This window comes from Syzygium oleosum, unplaced genomic scaffold, assembly GCF_021117445.2.
Source record: "Syzygium oleosum isolate NSW1041296 unplaced genomic scaffold, Sole_v2.1 Sole_v2.10, whole genome shotgun sequence".
Taxonomy (NCBI): domain Eukaryota; kingdom Viridiplantae; phylum Streptophyta; class Magnoliopsida; order Myrtales; family Myrtaceae; genus Syzygium; species Syzygium oleosum.
This window is the reverse complement of record NW_026607494.1, coordinates 3,310,834-3,324,882: the sequence shown is the minus strand read 5'-3', so window position 1 is coordinate 3,324,882 and position 14,049 is coordinate 3,310,834. Positions and strand designations below refer to the sequence as shown.

At 39.0% G+C, this 14,049-nt stretch overlaps 1 protein-coding gene and 1 long non-coding RNA gene across 2 annotated transcripts; one reads left to right on the top strand and one right to left on the bottom strand.

The window, feature by feature from the left end:
* Positions 1–1,287: 1,287 nt before the first annotated feature.
* On the bottom strand, positions 1,288–12,737 carry LOC130139102 (uncharacterized). Its single transcript, XR_008817325.1, has 2 exons — positions 12,089–12,737; positions 1,288–1,518 (listed from the first exon to the last, which is right to left on the bottom strand). It is a non-coding gene; the product is annotated as an uncharacterized LOC130139102 (long non-coding RNA).
* On the top strand, positions 7,976–8,765 carry LOC115678665 (uncharacterized). The gene has a single exon (XM_030602064.2). It carries the CDS (start codon positions 7,998–8,000, stop codon positions 8,610–8,612), a length of 615 nt encoding a protein of 204 aa, XP_030457924.2. The 5' UTR covers positions 7,976–7,997; the 3' UTR covers positions 8,613–8,765.
* Positions 12,738–14,049: the final 1,312 nt, after the last annotated feature.

Sequence of the window (14,049 nt, the reverse complement as noted above, 5' to 3'; positions counted from 1 at the left end):
CAAGATTAAAATTGGATATTTATAACATTTTGCGTAACTTTTTTTTATTATACATTTCGCATCTATCATTATTGAATTTTTAGTAGGTCCACTGTCAGCGTAATTTTTTTTTCCTGATGAATGACACATGAATAAATTCGGTTATGGAATTATCTATAAGTACTCGTGTCATCCATCTAACTAGAAATGTATGGAAAAAGTTTTACAATGGTTGTAGACCTAATAATTGCTAAAATTATATCTGCCCATTTTAATGGCGTTAAATGCGAGATGTGTTAAAAAAAAGATAATACAGCTTGTGTACTTAATATTGTTGCAAATATTTATAGAATGGTGGATGATTATTTCTAGGGGCGATTGGTTCAGAGTGGGTCACTTTCCTATGTGTAGAACCGGGAACCAGACCTATTACGCTGGTTCCTGATTCTACTTAGAAACCGTCCCATTTTATATTTTCGGCAAAACACTACATTCTTATAATAAACTATAAAGTTGTATGAGTTCACTTCAAAATCATTAGTAAGTGCTTATGTTGTTATTTGTTCATGTTGAAGAATGTGGTTAAATTTTGCTCCGTACAATTTTCGCTTTCTTTTTTCCAAAAAGAAGCTCCAAAATTAGTATAGAACCGATTTAACCAGGGAACCGGACTGGATGGACCGGTTCCTAGGTCCAAGGCCACTTCTACATTTTTTGAACCGGGAATCGAACTAGTCTTGGGCTGGTTCTAGGTTCACAGAAGTGGCCCAATTTGGTCTGGTTCTCGAGTTGAACAAACCCAGTGCTCACGCTTTGTTTTTTTTAACTTAATGTCATGTGCCATATGTCACTTGAAGAAGGTTGCTCCCGTAACAAGAGTATCCAATATAGAGGGATGGCGTTTAAAAATAGGTGAAGTGTGCAAAAAAAGGAAAAAAGCCACAAAAAATCCCAAACTATACTCACTGTGATACATTTATCTTAAACTTTTGTTTTTGTGACACTAAAAATCACAAACAAAGCCAACTATGACACATTTACCATCTGTTAAAGTTTCGTCAGATGATTTTTCAACCAAAACAAAATCGTTTTTATTTCACTTAAGTTACCTGAGAGCCAATTAACACCATTTGCCTTCCGGCATCCATATAGGAAAATTTTAACGGTGTTCATTGACGGAACCTTGACGGAGGGTAAATGTGTCACACAGGTACAAGTTTGAGATTTTTGTGTTACAAAAAAAGTTTAGGGCAAATGTCACGATGGGTATAGTTTCAGGTTTTTGATGGTTTTTTCTTTAAAAAAAAAAGAAGAAGACAAAACCCATAGGATATTTGGCTTAAAGTTAAAAGTGAAAAGATGTATGTTTTTGAATTGGTGCGGGGCACAAAAGCTCCTGAGAGGACAAGTGAACTGTTCTGAGGGAATATATTCAAAGAGGAGAAGAAAGATGATGCAATTGCAAATCTTCCACAGATTGGACGTGTTCTTCGTATTAGAGGTAAAGTTGTTTCTACACTTTGCAAATTTGTTACCAAACTCTCCACTTTATTTCCTTTCCTTTCGATTCCTCTCGTCTCTTGCCAATGTCAGCCCAAACGCACTTGCAATCCCAACCTCTCCCTTGTACTTCCCCTTACGCTTCCATTGCTAGTAATAAATAAGAGAAGAAAAGAGCCTCTCGTTCATTTGGGTTTGTTCCGTACCTTTTTTTTAAGGAATAAGTATATCGAAAGTCCTTAAGACTTGTCGCGAAAGTACAATTGAGTCCAAAAAACCTTCAAAAAGTGCAATTGAGTTCGAAAACTTATCAAACTGGTATAGTCAAGCCCCTATGTGGACTCATTCTGATGTGACTGACGGAAAATGCAATCAAGTTTTAGAACTTCTAATATACTGTTGCAAATGAAGTTGCGTATAGGTCTTCTATACTTATAAATCACACAATATATAGCAAACTTGATATTGGGTATGCAGTTGCTTGGCTTCTTTGTTATGACATTAAAGTAGTTTGCTTCTTTGACAACATTCCTTGTACAACTATGTTTGTGGTGTATGTGTCCTCCATGCACGCATGAACACACGTCCATGTCCAGCTCATAATTTTCCGCTTTTCGTTCGTCTTCTAAACGATCCATTACCTTTCTTTTTTCTTGGGTATTCAATAGAAATAACTTTTCTTGTGCTGAGCAATGAATTACCTTTCCAGCCTAACAAATTTTCTAAAATTGGTAGATTACGGTGTCGTAGTTACACACTTTATGGCCTCTTCCAAAAAATCACAAATTCATTGTCAGTCGCCAAATTTAGGATTATCGAATTTGAGAGAGAGGGAAAACAGTTTTGATTAAGCGCTTATGTAAGATAAAGCAAATAAATAAGCAATCTTAATAGAGCGTCATAGAAAACAAGGAAAAAGTATAAAAAAAAAGTCATAAACATTTTGTATTGGTACCGATTCAGTCATAAATATTTCAATTGGACCAATTTAGTTATAAACATATTCACATTGGTACCAATATAGTCAATCTGACCAATTTACGCTAGAAATTTCTAACGTGGATGCCGATGGTCCTGCGTGGCATGGCCTGCACTGACAGGGATATTTTTAATAATTTTTTTGAATTTTTTTATTTTTTTTCTTTCCCTTCTTTTCGTCGATGACCAGGGAGGGCTGTCCTCGCCTGGGCGAGGGCGAGCGCCAGAGAGGCCACCCTCGCCAAATTTGGCGGGGTTGAGCATCGCCTAGGCAAGGGTTGTCCTTGCTAGGCCTCGCCTATTGCCTGGGCAATGGCTAGTGACATCGACTCTCGCCAGCTATCGGTAGAAAGAGAAGGGAAAGAAAAAAAAATTATTAAAAATGTTCACGTTAGCACCTAACGTGTCACATTGGATGATCAGCGTTCACGTTAGTAATGTTTTGCCTAAATTAGTCGGATTGACTGAATTGGTATTAATGTAAAAATGTTTAAGATTAAATTGATGCAATTGAAACATTTATGATCGAATTGGTATCGATGCAATAGGTATATGACTTTTTTTATACTTTTCCCTGGAAACAATAAATAAGACGAATTTCCCAAAAAATAATTAAGATTGACTTGAATCCCTGGTACGTCAATGACACAGAAAATCAGAAAAATCAAAGAAAAGGGGCAACAAAATGAAAGAAGCGTTTGAACTCTTGGTCAAGCATTTGTCAAGTAGGGAAACCAATTCGTTGACTGTGGTGTAGTTTCCTTGAGCTTTTCGACGTGCCAAATCGTCAATGGTGGTGAAATAGAACCACCAGATTTTGATTAGGTACCGACTCCAACTTACCTCGGATTTGATTGGATCTTGTGATAACCAATTATCGAGTCTCTTTCAATAATTTAATGAAATAATTTTGACTATGAGTAATTATCGATCAATTGATCCCCCTGTTTCGTCAACGCCAACCATTTTGACTTGGCTCTTCTTAGTCCTCAAGTCAATGCTTCTTAAACCAACCAAAGTCTTCAATGAACCTTCGTTGTTATTGATCCCACATGGTCATGCTCATGGATTTTAATACAGATCATTGACTCAAGAGCTTACTTGTGTTAGTTTTTTTGCTACTTCTGTTTTTAAATTAAGAAGATTAGTCGAGTTGCGGGTTAGCCTGGTCTTTTTTGACTAGTACTAAGTGTGGAAATATTTAATTGAGGAGGCAAATGGGGTCCGGAAAGAATTTGAACTCGGGACCTCCACCACTGTTACCATATGAGATTTTGGTGAGGTCACTATCAACTGTTCTAAAATTTTAAGCTGTTAGATGAATGCATAATTTAATATTTAAATATTCTAATAGACAGGGTGATCGAGAGACTCTGCATTTTAAAAAACGCGAAGTATCGAGTAGGTTTAGTTTCATGACATTTGAGATGTCGGATCAATTTCCGGATCGAGTTGCTCAATAATGCAACGTTCTAGATGGATTCACGTCAACAAAATAGTCGATTTTTCTATCCAACTATAGTCATTTGCACTAATAATAATGTTCTTATCATTTAATTCGATTTGTCAATTGATCACCGGGAATTGTACTAATTTTTTGTTGTCTTTTTGCTTAAAGATTGTTTCGATTGTGGTTCTTTTGATGAAATCGCACGGTGCGTAATCCATCATGCACTTTCTTATATCGAGAAAGAGCCAATTTACAAATCGTTCTGTATTTCCCTTCATATATGATTGGGGAAAATTTTCTCCAACCATTCTTCTTATTAATGCAGGTTACAAGTTATGAAAGTTACCCACACGCAAGCTTATTCAACTATACTAGCGGATGATATCCATGTCTGTAACCCACCAAAAAAAAAAAAAATTACGGGATTGAACGGAAAATATGGCCCTATCGGAGCACTATACGAAGATGATTTTTTTTTTCCATATGTTATCTAGTCATGACATGCAAAATATATATTAATCGTCATATATTAGAATAGCTAGCCTATGTGAGCTAAATCTGTCCACACACTTAATCGCAAGGCAAAAGATAGAGATTATGCTTATCTCTTACACTCCTCAGCATCTTGTGTCATGCTTATAAGTCATGAACCGATAAGTCAATGCGTATCTTTTTATTAAGGGAGTCAAAATCTCGTCCAAGGTTTATAATTGTAAAAATGGAGTAATGCCGTGTTAACCACGCCGTTGATTTAAGTTTGTAAAAGCAAGTAAACGTCGTGCGATTATTTAACTTGTTTAATCTAATTTAAAGGTTTCTTAATTTACAAGAATATTTGATTACGACTAACAATAAAGACAGCAACATTTTCATTAAACAATGTTCATCGTGTGTGAATGCTTGTTACATTTTTTTTCCTGTTTTATTGTTCCATAGAACATTTCGTCCGTTAAAATAAATATTGACTAACTAGAACAAGAAAAAAAACACATTATAGTAGCATGTGGAAGCTATTGGGACATGCAAATTAATTCTCCATAGTAGTTTTGTTTTGAATTTGGAAAGGAACTTTTATATTCCTAGTTTTTCTGAAAATTTGATTTCAGTTTCAAGACTATTGTCATTGGGCTATTTTTGTAACCTTTCAGATTCAAATATTTAAATGACAAGATAAAAAGGATACAATTAAAGTAAGTAGAACGATGGTGTGAATTTTTAGCGAAACGCATATTGCAATCGAGATGGATTCATATAATTTCCTAATTCGATAACCTATTATTTATAAGATGAAATTCAAATAAAAAAAAGAAAACTCAAGTTCAAGATAACTTTTTCTTCTGAATGCTCTTGAATATAGCTTTAAGGAATTCGGATCAATTTTGTTGCGGAAAGCAAAAAAGTTCACATTCTTAAATAGAAACGATTTACAACCCTTTGGCATCAAAATATTCATCCGTTAAACTAAAATTAGACTTGCCAATAGACATACAGCCCTACTAGTAAAGAAATTAGAGAATAGGAACGCTAGTATCACAGTTGAGGTTCGACTCTTGCTCTGCAAGAGGACCATCTAGTGAGGAGCATAACGTTGGATGAGGACTATGATGGGTGAAAGGTGCTTTGGCAGTGCTATTCACAGGACGGATGACATAGGCAATCGACACGACGCTGCGCTAGCAAGAATGTAAACCGAGTAGCCTCCACAATAGAACTTGAGTTCGCACGAACACCAAGGCCAGTACAATTGGCTTTGATATCAAGTTTAGAGTTGATAACAAGGTTCCGTTCATTTCACGAAAAATATTTTTTGAAAAAATATTTTTCATAATTTCCGATGTTTGGGGATGGAAATTGAGTCAAAGAAAATATTTTCCGATCAATGAAAAAAATTCTTTGAAAACTAAGGAAACTAATTTCCTTTCCTTAGGGAAAGGAAATCATTTCCCCTCCTCTCGTGCTCATGCCCTTTCCTCCTCTCTCTCCTTTTTCCCATCGTTTTCACGCAACCTAGAGTTTTCATCTCTAGAGCCGCTCCTCCTCCGCTGCTGCCTTGCGCGTCCTCTCGTCTCTTGTCTCGTCCCATAGCCGACGAGCTCGAGCGATGCCAAGCCTAGCCTTGCCTCGCCATATCCGGCGATGCTCAGCGGAGCTCGAGATCGGCGAGGCGAGGCCAAGCCTTGCTAGATCTAGCGAGGCAAGGTGAGGCCTTGCTCACCCAAGGCCGGCGAGCTCGAGCGAGGCCGAGCCTACCTCGCCTCGCTAGATCCGGCGATGCTCGGCCGAGCTCGAGACCGGCTAGGTGAGGCCAAGCCTTGCAAGATCTGGCGATGTGAGGCTCGGCCTCACTCGCTCGAGGTCGGTCGCTGGCCACGGTGAGCCTCACCGACCTTGGGCGAGCGAGACCAAGCCTCACCTGTGGCCGGTTGCCGACCGTCACCGTGGTCGGCGACCGGCAAAGGAAGAAAGAAAGAGAAATAGAAAAGAGAAAAAAAGAAAAGAAAAGAAACATCAAAATACAAAATACAAAATTATTAAAAATAGTGCATGAAGGAAAATATTTTCAATACCGAATGGCAGAAAAATTTTCCGAGACTTTTTCAGGTTTCAGCCAAATACTGGAAAATTATGTCATTTTCCAGGAAAATGACTTTCTGGAAAATATTTTTGAAAAACGTAACATTTTTCGCGAAACGAACGGAGCCAAAAAAAATTATTATTGTATCACTTAACTCTATAATGTGTTAAAATTAAGAGGCATTTCAATATCCTAACAAAATTCAATTTAGGAATTGCGACAAACCCCCCCCCCGCCCCGGCCCAGTTTCAAAAGAAATTATTATACGAAACAGCCTTACTCAATCAGTCAATGACGCAGAAGTTGTCTGAGCATATTATAATAACAAGTTAACAACAAGTTTAATCATTACATGGGGCGGAACTTGAGCCTTGATCTGCGTTCTTGAGCTTCATAATTAGGGTTTTATTATATAAAAAAAAAAAACACCAAATCCTGTCCATTTGCCATGCGCCACGTTATCGCCATGTGAGGTAAACAATTTAATTTTTTTCCTTCTTTTATTTACCCGGGGTAAAATTCCGTGAAGCTTACTGCATGCGTCGAACTATTCGCCTTTGTTTAAACCCAGCAAGCGGGTTTCTTACACTTGGAATCTTTTGGATCTCTTTTCCCCCTTCCTTCTTTCTCCCCTCCTTTTCCTTATTTTAATTTGAGGATAGGATTTTGAAAATTTGTTTTGCTCTCGGTCCGAAGCTGCAGATCTCAAGAAGGCCACACCAGCTCTGTGCAAGCCAGCCACAGCTGTTTAGTGTGTTCATGTTCGTATTAGGATATTGTTCAAGATTGCTTCTATACCATGGACACTAATCAAGAGATTAATTTAAGAAAAACAGTGCAATTCTTAATGCGTTAACCGTTGCAATAAAGCATGTAACTAGTGTTTTGAAGCTTTAAGCTTTCCCTGTACAGGATGCTTTATGAGTACTCTAAGGGTACCCACTAACGGTGGACCCATAAATATCACACTCTGGATTTTGTGGACGAATATCCTCAAGACGCTTGCTAAGTAACTAAGTCATTGTTTAGTTTACGATGCACATTTTTTCTCGTTCCATCAGAGATGCTTACTAAGTACGGTAAAAATACTCATTAGCAAAGCCGTTAGTCATATCATGTGGTCGTATTAACGAGTGTCTTCAGAGCACAGGTTAAGCACACTTAATTTAAAATAATTCAACATCTAAAGTATTGAAAAATAATTCATAAGTAGTTACTTATAAAGCGGTCTTGAGGAAACCCCTTTAACAAAATACATATCGTATGTGTATGTTACCAATAAAGGTGACTTCCTGAAACCAAGAAGCCACGGTTTTCAGAAATTTGGTCCCTATCATTTGCAAATCTTGGAAGCCAAAAAGCAGACATGACCCATTTATCTGAAAAGCGTCCATGGGTTTGATCTTTAAATTATTCCACATGTAAGGGGCAATTTGGTCATCAAGATTCTCTATAAATACACTCCCAAGAGCACCCTTTAGGGCCACAACTCCTCTCATTTCGTTAAAAAAATAAATGGTTGGTCCAATATCCAACCGAGCAACTCTCCATTCCCCTCCAATCTTCTCAACCAAAATGCCATCTCCCTCTACTTCAATCCCCATGAAGCTCAAAACCCTAATCCAAACTCTCATCTTCTCGCGAGCCTGCCGTGTCACTCGAGCCCTCTCGAAGGTGAAATCTTTCCTCGCCGACGTCGTCCGGAAGGGACCGCCCGATTACTTCATTTACTTTGCCAAGAACAAGAGGAAGAGCAAGATGTACATCGGATCGTTTCGGATGTACTACAACTGGTGCTCTTCGCGCTCGTTCTCCACCCCGACTTCAGTCCTAGATGGGTTCCGGACGAACCACTTGTACTACGACTCGACGTGGAATTGCGCGATCCCGACGTCGGAGGCCCCGGTCACCGAGTACGAAGACGAAGGGGAGTCGCAGCTGTCCGGCTATCTCCAATGGCTCGAAGAGAAGAACAAGGCTAAAGAAAGCGGTAGCTTCGCCGAACCAAACAACGTCAACGAGATTGATGAGCTGGCCGACGAGTTCATCACCAAGTGCCACGAGAAGTTCATCCTGGAGAAGCAAGAGTCGGACAGAAGGTTCCAAGAAATGCTAGCGAGAGGCATTTGAAGTTGGAGGGTCTTCTCAGTTTTCGTAGCTGATGATGTTATAATCACTTTGACTTCTTCTAACTCGCTTGTGGGTTAAACTTGTTGGGCACAAAATGGGTATAATTCAAGCTTCGCTATTTATGACGTCGAAATTCGTCATTTTTTCTGGAAATTACCATGTCCATTTTCGCATGTCAGCTTCTAGTGAATCAAAAGCCTGCCCAAATTCCAACATTGACGTGGGTCTCCATAATCAAACCCAAAATAACCTAAAATACCACAAACATCGTCTCGTTTTGGCGCTTGTGGATTCAATTTTCAATCGCACGATGGCAAAGTCAAGTCTTGATCTTAGCTTTTACGAAAGCTGGTGAACATGCAAGATAAGATAAGGTAGGGAAATGAAAAGGGGCCAAAAGGAGGGAACCACATTTTAACCTTACAATTATTTGTTATTATATAAAATTAATGCTGGGATCATGGGGATTGAGTACGTTAATTAAACAATTTATCTGGGAGCTTTTTGAGGCAGTTCGTTCGGCGATAGACGTGCAGTGTCCCTTCATTACAAGCTGATTAGCATTAGAAAATTAGCATAGAATATATCAGGCTGACGATGTTCAGATTTCGTGGGAGCCCACTTGTTCGGCTTGAGGAGATCTCCCCAAGTCTTCAGAGGTAAGAGATAGAGCTAGGTTTGCTTTGGGGAAATTAATGTGTTATTTTTATGTTGTTAAAGCCTATGATCATGGGGATCTCTGTCACTACCTTGATGATTTATGCAATTTTTTTTAGGATTAATACCACGAAAAATATCAAATTGATGCACCAATGATAAATTTATCTCAAACTAATCTTTTGACCACCAAAAATCCAAAACTGGTACACATGTGACAAATTTACCCCAAGCTAATATTTTGACCACCAAAAACTCTAAACTGGTACATTTGTGACAAATTTACCCTCCGTTAGTTTTCGTTAAATTGGATTAACAATACGAAAATTTACAAACTGGTACACTTGTGACCAACAGAGAGTAAAATCCCAAATCGATACATCCGTCAACTGTTACTTGTTATCCAACTTAGTAATTTGACGGTAAAATTTAACAGACATTAACGAAGGGTAAATTTTTACACAGGTGTACCGGTTTGGGGTTTTGGTGGTCAAAAAATTAATTTAGGATAAATTTGTCACATATTTACTGATTTGGAGTTTTTCGTAATATTAACCCCTTTTTTTATATTTATAGTAAAACTATGTGATTTGATTCTCGAGTAATTACCGAGCAATTCGATGTGGAGCCGGTGGCGACACGAGACCTCGAACCTTTCGAAGCGCGGGATTTGGACACCCAACATCGATCCATCTATTTGATCACTTGGATTTCGAAGGTGTGCCGTGACCAAGTCGGAGAATTGGCAAACGACTTCGTGGAAAGAGCAGATTGACCGATGTACCTTTGTTCACTTCAACTTGCAAACGTGTATGGTTCGGATGGTGATGGATTGCGATTTTTAATTCTTTTGACAAGGACTTGTACCTTGGATTCCCTAACCACTAGGACATGCGCTCTCCATGAGCTATAGTTTTGATATTGCATATGTATGGTGCTATCTTCGCTGAACTCATATTGCGAATCGGGCCCGCAAGAGAATTGCCGTAATAATCACACCAGGCTGTTTGAAGAAATTTCTACTTTCAAAATTAGGCTTTTCCATAAGTTTTTGGCACTCATGCTCTATTGGTTTTAAACATGAAACGGTCGAAATCTCGTCAAATATAGAAATATTATATATATAGAGTTGTTATATGATTTTTTTATGGTTTCGCTTGAAACTTCAAATATATTTTGTATTTTCATATTTTGGAGGAAAAAAATTGCGATTGAAGGTTATAACTGGTAACCTTGCCTTGACAGCTTTCCTCTCGTCAACAGCCATTGCGACATTGCCTAATCTTTCGTAAGCAGCACTGCAACTGCATTCTTCACGGGATAGTTACAAAAAAAAAGGGCAAAAGGACACTAGAAGTGCCATGAGTTGTGTACGGAGGATACTTTGGTGTCATAACTTTTTTTCGGATCACTTTGGTGCCAAGTCGGAGGAAAAAAGATCACTTAAGTGCCAATTTGGCCGGAAATCCGACGTAGCATTTTTTATTAATTTCTGACGCCGACGTGGCTCGCCGGAGGATGAGTCAGCGTGTACAGTCAGAATTACAAACTGGTACACTTGTGACCAACAGAGAGTAAAATCCCAAATCGATACATCCGTCAACTATTACTTGTTATCCAACTTAGTAATTTGACGGTAAAATTTAACAGACACTAACGAAGGGTAAATTCTTACACAGGTGTACCGGTTTGGGGTTTTGGTGGTCAAAAAATTAATTTGGGATAAATTTGTCACATATTTACCGATTTGGAGTTTTTCGTAATATTAACCCCTTTTTTTATATTTATAGTAAAACTATGTGATTTGATTCTCGAGTAATTACAGAGCAATTCGATGTGGAGCCGGTGGCGACACGAGACCTCGAACCTTTCGAAGCGCGGGATTTGGACACCCAACATCGATCCATCTATTTGATCATTTGGATTTCGAAGTCGTGCCGTGACCAAGTCGGAGAATTGGAAAACGACTTCGTGGAAAGAGCAGATTGATCGATGTACCTTTGTTCACTTCAACTTGCAAACGTGTGTGGTTCGGATGGTGATGGATTGCGATTTTTAATTTTTTTGACAAGGACTTGTACCTTGGATTTCCTAACCACTTGGACATGCGCTCTCCATGAGCTATAGTTTTGATTTTGCGTATGTATGGTGCTATCTTCGCTGAACTCATATTGCGAATCGGGCCCGCAAGAGATTTGCCGTAATAATCACACCAGGCTGTTTGAAGAAATTTCTACTTTTAAAATTAGGCTTTTCCATAAGTTTTGGCACTCATGCTCTATTGGTTTTAAACATGAAATGATCGAAATCTCGTCAAATATAGAAATATTATATATAGAGTTGTTATATGATTTTTTTATGGTTTTGTTTGAAACTTCAAATTTATTTTGTATTTTCATATTTTGGAGGAAAAAAATCGCGATTGAAGGTTATAACTGGTAACCTTGCCTTGCCAGCTTTCCTCTTGTCAACAGCCATTGCGACATTGCCTAATCTTTCGTTAGCAGCATTGCAACTACATTCTTCACGGGATAGTTACAAAAAAAGTACTAAATCTATCGTATGGATGCCAATTAAGTCTAAAATTTTCAATTTGGCCAATTTAATCCTAAGCCTTTTGACGATTTTCAAAGTAATCTTTCCGGCCATTGGCCGGAAATAGTTGACATGGATGTTGGCCTTCTTACGTGGCACAACCGGTGCTAACATGGACAATTTTTGCAATTTCTTTAAATTTTTTGTGATTTTTTTCTTTTTTTCAATTAGGATTTTTTTGATAATTTTCTCCATTCTTCGAGGTAATAGTACATTTGCACGACGCGTGCAATTTCGGTCTGTGCATTCAATTGAGAGGTTCTTGCGTAGGCTAAAATAATATGTCGAGAAATTTTCGAGAGTGAGACCACTCAAATTTGATATTTTTCAAGTGTAAAAGATGGGTTGTTTTGTTCATTCTGCTAAGTAAATGTTTGTTGTTTGGGCAAACTATGGCATGCATATGGGGGAACTCAAAAGGGACTAGGGAGATCCATAGAGAGAGGTAGGAGAAAGGCATGAGAAGCAATTTCCATGGTGGTTCAAGAGTCGAGTAAATACCATGAATTGAAGCACATTCATTGATGTGCGAGTAGCAAATGGATCATAACACTTGAAATAAAAATATTATTCAAGTATCTCAACAGAGTCATGTTTTCCTCGATCTTTAATAAGATAGAAACATTATCCAACTAGTTTTCTAATCGATAAGTTATAAAAATGTCACATCCTAACCTCGGGGTTATTAATACGACATTTTAGGCGCGTCGCCGTCCCGTTTCTTTTATCTTTTCATTAAGAGAATGCGGAAGCATACAATAAATACCCAGACAAGCAGTAAGGAAAAACAACTTTGCAATACACTACTTCTTCTATTACATAAGTGTATTTTACAAGCCCCTTTTCTACGGGCATTTTTTCCTTTTCAACACACTACACTTATCCGCATAGACCGGGGGAAACTCCTATCTCCTCTAGCGTGACAACAGCTCCCAAAACTGGTGTGAGGCTTCCATGCCTATAAATCTGAAAAACAACAGAGTGAGTCAAGGATTCAGTGAGTAAACTTACTAATCCTTGGATAGGAGGATGCCTCGCCGTCAAACAAGCACGTGAACATAACCGCGTCAAGTGTCGATGGCAAATTAATAACAAATGCGTGCATTACCTTGCCTGTGTACTATTCATGATTCACGCATCCACCAAGAGAACATCAAGCATGATACATAAATGGTGTACACATAAATAACACATCACACTAGAACAAGAGCAGGCACAACGGGAGGTTCATATAATTTAAAGCCATCATACTAAAACAAAGAGCATGCACAAGAGGGTTCATTCATTATTTTAACCGTTCACACGGTTATTCCGGAATCCATCGGGCAGCGTTTCCTAATCCAAGGGTAACGGCTATTATCCGAAATCCATCAGGCATCCGAACTTAATTGGACAATATTCCCTAATCCAAGGGTGACGGTGATCGTCCGACAACCAATCCGTCGGGCATCCGACTTTAATCGGGCAACGTCCCCTAATTCAAGGGTGACGGCGATCCTCTGACAACCAATCCGTCGGGCATCCGAATTTAATCGAGCAAGGTCCCCTAATCCAAGGGTGACGGCGATCCTCCAACAACCAAACCCCATCGGGCATTCGAACTTAATCGGGTAATGTCTCTTAATCCAAGAGTGACGGCTAGGTTTATTTCCTCGTGTGACCATGCAAACAAACATCACAATCCAGCTTCTTATTTTCATTACATTAGTTGATACAAGAAAGGCCCAAGGGCATGAATCATGCCAAGTGTATAACATGATTTACCTTTCCAAAACCGTACATCATACTGGACACGGCACCAGGTTCGTGGCCCAAACCAACCGGTCAAGACGTCGACCTACACCAAGCAAAACTTTGGATCGGCATGCCTCAATACCGACCCGCCAAGCGAGATTCGTTTCAACACGTCTCGACGCTGATCTCAATAGAGTGAGACCCGTCCATGGCTAGGGCATGCTTTCAACGTACGAGCAAACATACAAAGTTGCACGTGAACAAAACATAGAAACCTTACATGAACAAGCAATAGGAATTCAATCAAGCAACACATATAATCACAAGCAACGACTAGGAACACGTCCCGCCCTACCGACATAACACAACGCCCTAACCAAGGGTTAGAAAGTCTACTTACAACACGCCTAAAGGTGGTGGTCGGCGGTGGGGGCGAGCGGCACGGCAGGGG